General features: G+C 42.4%; 1 protein-coding gene across 13 annotated transcripts in view; it reads right to left on the minus strand.

Annotated features, from left to right (window-relative positions):
- The window catches only part of MITF (melanogenesis associated transcription factor), a 139,397-nt gene that overhangs the window by 14,631 nt on the left and 118,487 nt on the right, over positions 1–6,279 (minus strand). For 10 of the 13 annotated variants that reach the window (XM_019504773.1, XM_019504764.1, XM_019504763.1 and 7 more), the window contains 4 exons: positions 5,826–6,053; positions 4,686–4,769; positions 2,269–2,364; positions 477–597 (listed from right to left, as the gene is read on the minus strand). In XM_019504773.1, coding sequence (XP_019360318.1) covers positions 477–597; positions 2,269–2,364; positions 4,686–4,769; positions 5,826–6,053 — 529 coding nt within the window. The remainder of the gene's footprint in view (positions 1–476; positions 598–2,268; positions 2,365–4,685; positions 4,770–5,825; positions 6,054–6,279) is intronic. The other 3 variants (XM_019504771.1, XM_019504770.1, XM_019504776.1) reach the window with 1 other exon arrangement.

A 6,279-nucleotide genomic window follows, 5' to 3' on the forward strand; every position in this document is an offset into this window, starting at 1 on the left:
GAACAGGGGTCCCCAAGGGTGGAGGCAGCAGGGTGTAAAGCCAATGCTGCAGACAAAGTAAAACTATATTAAAAAGTTGATATTCAATCCCTAAATTTGAATCTGGCCTTGTTGTCATCCAGAGCCTGGCAGAAGAGAGTCACATTTACATGAGGTAAAAGAGTCAGGGAAAAAAAAAAAAAACAACCAACAACTGGTTGCCAGTAAAAAAAAAAATTCTTGGGTTGGCAACCCTGGTTAGAATAATGTCCTTGTCTATCACAGCAGAAGCTGATTACAGACCTGACAATTGAATCATTTTGCTCTGTGTAAAGACCACACATTGCATGCTGTATTCTGTAAGCTAAACAGGCTTATTAAAAGTGCAGGGCAAACTAAAGAGCAAGGCATCTGTACATTTTCTTTTTTCTAACCTATTTTTAGAAGTCATCTTAATAAAACAAAGCCTTGACATTATTCTTTCAAGAGTTATTTACCTGTCAGCTCCCTTTTTATATTGGGAAGATTAGCAGGACAAGAGTTGCTGATGTTTAGCCCTGGAGGAGGCAAACTTGTATGGTTACCGTACAGGTCAATCAAATTGCCAGATACAGGTAACTGAAACAGAAAAAACAACAAAGAAAGAAACAGAAGATCATTTCCCATGATCCATATGAGAGACTTCATACAGAAGCACAAAGCCAACATCGGCTAAAAAAAATCTGTTCTTTTCTCCACCTTACAATTAACATTAGGGAAAGTCACTCAAGCCTAGAGATGTACAAAGAATTACTACACCGAGACAATTCTGCAGGTCTCTCTCAGAAGGCCTGATCCCGTGGAAAGGAAACTATACAGATAATGTAAAACTTGGTGGAAAAAAAGGGGGAGAAAAAATAGCCTAAGAAATGTGGTCTCTAAACTACAAAAGAATATTGGGATGCTAGAACATTTAATTACTACAATCCTTACATGTTCTGATCCTGTTTGTTGCAAGAAAAACTGATTATGCTTTCCCACCACCACCAAAAAGGGAATCCCAAAAGTCAAGATGCAACCACTAGAGGGAGCCCCAAACTCTTCCATGAGCATTCAAGCATGGAGTAATTAGTAAATTAGACTTGCATAAGGCAGACCTGTTTAAACCAGGTACATTTTTTCCACTTGATCTAATATCTACTGCATAGGGAAACATTCTACATACCTAGTTCCTGTTCCAACATTTAAAAAAAAAAACAACACACAAAAAACCCAAGGTGGTGGTGGCAGAGAAAAGATTTCCACAAATTTTTTGGCATTGTGTTTCTTAATGACTAATCCATTAAATTACTCGTACTCATTTACGTAGGTGTGTAAAAGCAAAATAGATTTGTACAGACAACACCAGGGTAATATTCCAACGAGATTTATCAAGACAATTCCTTAACACTCTTGTATCATGCTGAACAGTGCTACCCACACCTTTTTAATTTTTCATACTGAGTTTACTGAGAAAGCAGTTACAAGCTCGCTCACATCTTTAACTCAGTGGTGCTGAGTAAGTTCCGATTACTGCTGTTGTGACACTTTGTAAGCCTTTATCTTAGCATTCAGCTATTTTTATAAACTCCTTATGGCCCCAGATTCTGCAGATCTGTGCATTTACTCAAGTCTGAGCACTGAATTCAGTGGGGCTACTTCCAGTGCACAAAGCAAAGAATACACTTAAGTTTTGAGTGGCTGAGACCTCGGAGCTCTCCTCTACTGTGCAGTGCAAAGCCAACCTCCAAAACAGGCCCACTCTGCAGACCTCAGGTACTATAATTCAGGAAGCGGGCTACTAGCTGCAAGAAGGCTCTCATCTTGGATGAGACTGGCAAACCACAGAATAATGATAACCCAAGGGGGAAGAGGGAGAATATCATCTAGGTCTGTCCCAAATTCAGAGCATGCAGCAGACTAAGTCACCAAATTCAGTCCTTTGAAGCAGGATGCCCAGCTCTCCAGTTCCCTTATGCCTGGTGAGCAGTAAGATATGAAGAGGATGCTTCCATGGTCTCAGCTGCATCTACAGGCTGGTCTCTGGATTAGTTGCATACAATGCAATGTAAAACACTAACAGCAGTTACCAATTATATCTCGTTACCACTGTAAGAGAATCGTCTTCCTTCTTTTCACCCAGTGAGTAACTGAATCAACCAACCATCACCATCATCTTATAACCCCTAGAAGCAAGCCTTGTTCCTGAATTTAATAGAACTAGACTGGCAATCTGTACAACTGGAAAATGAAGAGGAACGGCTATAGTACCGTATTCGCCATTTGCAGGGCCGGATCCATCAGGCCAAGGATTTCTTCATTGTAACTCGATTCCAAACTAATTATGTCGTCAATAACATCATCCATCTGGACAGACAAAAATGAAAGAGAAGTTTGTGTCATTTTGGTGTTTTTAAGCAAACCCCAGGTTGCATTCTACAAAAGCAGGCCCTGCACTGCCCTAGTGTCCCTCAGCCTTTTGCCAAGGATGCGGGTCTCTGCTCATGTACCGGGCACTCTCATGTCTATGAAGCATCTATTCCAGTCCCTGGGCACTAGTCACCACTTCCCCCACCCGGGAGCAGCCATGACTGCCTGCACTCACAATCAGCACCACTCCCAAATCAGTAGGAGTCAGCATCCGGCAGCATGCAACTTTTGCTGCTCCCCGCGTGCTGCATCCACTCAATTCAACACATGCAAAAGATGGTGGCTTTGAAGTCCAAGGCAGCTGTGCCACAGCAATGTGGCTGAGAAGGTGTGCAGGAATCAGCGTCTGATCTGCAGAAGGGTTTACAATGTGCAATGCCGTAACTTTCAGGTGCGTTATCAGCTGGTGAAACCAGCAACTCTCAGTTGGGTGCTGAGGCTCCCTATGCAATAAATGCAGAGCATTATGTACCCTTAGCAAGCCAGTAAGAAATGCCAGGGAGAGGAACGAGGCTTAAGCCTTCTTCCTTCCAGGGGTCCAGGCATCTAACTCCAGGCTGAAAGGAAGCATCTCTCTCAGCTCAGCTGCTGAACTGCTTCATTTTTTACAACATGCTTAAATATTTATTGGAGTGGGGACTGCAACTTGCAGGCAAGTGTCCTACTAAAATATGGCATCCACTCACTCTCCACCCAATAAAGGCTGTTCTATGAAAAAAAGAGAACTGCAGGCAACCCACCCAAGGTATCTTGTAGCCTGGTGGTTAAGGTGGCCCTCTGGGAAGTTGGAGCATGTGGGCTCATGTTCCCCAGCTTGGCTTTCCATATCCCAAATGAGTGCTCTAGTTACTACCATATTGGTTAACAGAGGGCACCTGTACCACCATTTAGTGGCAGGCCTGATCTAGTAGTGAGCAAAGTCCGAAAATATTCACCAACTAGGGCTCTGCAGGAACTTTAGCTGGGAGACTGCTCTCAAAATCGGAGACCCTAGCAAGTTTAGGCACCTTTGAGTTGCATGGCAGCTGAGCAAAGATTTTGAGAATCCGTGGCACCTAAATACTGGATGTGCACAACCACGTGTCACTGCCAACACCAAATGCTTTTATGGACCTAAGCCACTGTTCTCCAGACACTGGACAGCTTCGCACCTCTGTGCTGTTCAGAATAATCCCCTGTAGCCACTTTAGAGAGCTTGTTCTTGCTTGCCATTTTGTTCCTAGGGCACCTGGTCAAGATGAGGTTTAAACTGCAGCTGTATAGCTGACATTCCCACAAGCTGAATTGTATCAAAGCACCACATCAAAAACAACAATGCAAAGTGATGGCTCATGCACTGCAGAGCACGGTCGTGCAAGTCTAGTCAAGCACATATGGCACTCAAGACTAGTTTCTGCACGGCAAACAAGGATACGTAACTTTATGAAAGGTTTGGGGGCTTCTCTGAACTTTCAGTCTGGGTCCTCTTCCATCTCTTCCCTCTGGCTTGCTGTCACCTTTCCTTTCCCCTTTTATCCTATAAAACTGTGCCTCACTTCCTTTCCCATTACTGCTGCCAAGAATTGTAATGGTTACCTCCATCTCTACTGGCATCTAACTGGTTCACTCCCCTGACATTTCTATACAGCATTTCCTATGGGTGACTCACACATGATGGCATGAATTGAAAGAGTAGAAGATCAAAGACAAATGCCATAAAGAGACACATTAGCAACTATAGGACATATTATTGATGGAAATATCAAATCAGCTCCTCAGCCCTCAAGCAGCAGCCTCCTCTCCCAAGGAAATATTAAAAACTTTTCTTGTTATACCCTTTCCAGTTGTATGGATGTCATATTTTAAATGAGCATCATTCATTAGACTAGGACATGCTGCATAATAATAAGAGGGAAGCCATAGCTGAAACAAGACAGGTCTCCTTTCCCCTGATGTCCTATGAAGCGAACAATATTTTGGAGCCGTCTAACAAATAATCTTCCTAGGACTTCTTTAGGAACCAAGAATTTGTTGCAGTGCAGCCACAGAGCTGGGTTAAAATGTTTCAGTTCTTTTACTAAAACTGGAACAAGGATAAACTCTCTCAGGTGCTGCTGTGAGAAATTACCAAGTGGAAGATTTGGTTTCTGTACTGTAATTCTTTTACTTTTACATTTGAATAAATTATGGGGCAAATTTGCATTTCAGAATGATCCCAAAGAATCAGAGCATCTCTTTATAAAGGGTCTCGTGCTCCCAAGTCTTGTGTCATCCAGTACCTGCATGCATGATGTTCGTGAGTGCGTGTTCAGAGCCGGGCACTCACTCTCTAACCTGCTTTGCTCTTCAAATTTATATAATCCCTGTAAAAATAAAAAAGAAAAAAAAAGCAAAGCATGGACCTGAGTTGATAGCACAACCTCTGTCAGAAGAGAGCGCAAGTGAGCCAGTGCCATGCACACACATCCCTGATGACACAGCAATGTGAAGCTCTAAATCCCTAAAGGAAAAGCAGAGTTTGGGTGAGATGCTGATTATAGGGCAGGTCTATTTAAAGTTCCCTTTGTTTTGAAGCACTGAAACAGTACAGAGCAAAAGAAAGAACGAACAGCTCTGCTTTCTTGGCTTGCATAAGAATAACCCTAGAACTGAAGTCAGGTCTGAAAAGACATGGCCATTACATTTTTTTTTCCATCCTAAAAAGGAGGAGAACAGAATAAATGTTGATACATTGGCCTTTGGCACACCAACATTTACATGTGTGCACACACTCTGGATGCAGATGTGAGACTATCCAATCATAAGCATTGGCATCAGCACTCCCCAGTCAAGGGAATTGCGGGCTGCACATGTGAACGCATGGTCCTGAGAGCTGCAAGGGGCATACAAGTGAAATTCTGAATGTGTATGAACGGGGGCTGCAACCAAAATGGCAACCAGCAATATTTTTAAAAATTTATCAAAAAAAGTGTCACTTGGGAGTCCTACTTAAGTGACAGATCTACTTAACTTTATTTTCCTGCAAAAAATCCTAACAATGGTTTGCGGTTTCTGATTTTTTTCCATTTATTCTGCTTTGCTTTTTATACTATGAATGAGCCACGAAAACATTATTCCAGAAAGTTACAGCATACAAAAATGGCTTTGTACTCTCCAAAGGTCAATTACCCGCTCCTTTTTGTGCTGACCAAGCACAGAAAAGCCTTTAAGACGTGTAAGCGGACTAAAAGTAGCTCAGAGAAACACGGCTGAACTAGGACACAAATTTTTTTCCACCCCAAATATTTTAGATAAAACTATATGCACATCACTGGCAACTATGGATTCAAGCCAGGACTTCAGAATAGAAAATAAAGATCAAGAGTGAATCTCAGCTTTCATAAGAGGGAAACGATTACTATCATAATAGGCTACGTTACCTCTTTTTCACAGTTGGAGTTAAGCGTGAGCATAGCCATCGGACTGTTGGGTGCGCTGCTTCCCGTTCCAGATGGCATGACATGATCACCAGGCTGATTTGGGCAGGGCAAGCTCAGAGCTTGGTTGGCATGTTTATTTGCAAGAGTGGTAGAAAGATACTGCTTCACCTGCTGCCGCTGGGCTTGCTGAATGTGGTACTTGGTTGGGTTTTCAAGGTGAGTCTGCACCTACAAACACACAGTAAAAAAGCAACAGTTTATTGCTTTCCGATGTCATTGCATGGTTTATTCCACATGCACGTGGTGCCAGATATTATTTACAGTGAATTCCTTGACGGGTATAAGTCTGTGCAGCTCTACTGAAGTTTCACTACCTTATAATAGCTGAAGACCTGACCAGATTTTTTTTTCTTGCTTGTACATTATTTTCTGATTTTTTTTTTTTAGTCTTTTG

The sequence above is a fragment of the Gavialis gangeticus genome, unplaced genomic scaffold (genome assembly GCF_001723915.1).
Source record: "Gavialis gangeticus isolate Ggan-Ray unplaced genomic scaffold, GavGan_comp1, whole genome shotgun sequence".
Taxonomy (NCBI): Eukaryota; Metazoa; Chordata; order Crocodylia; family Gavialidae; genus Gavialis; species Gavialis gangeticus.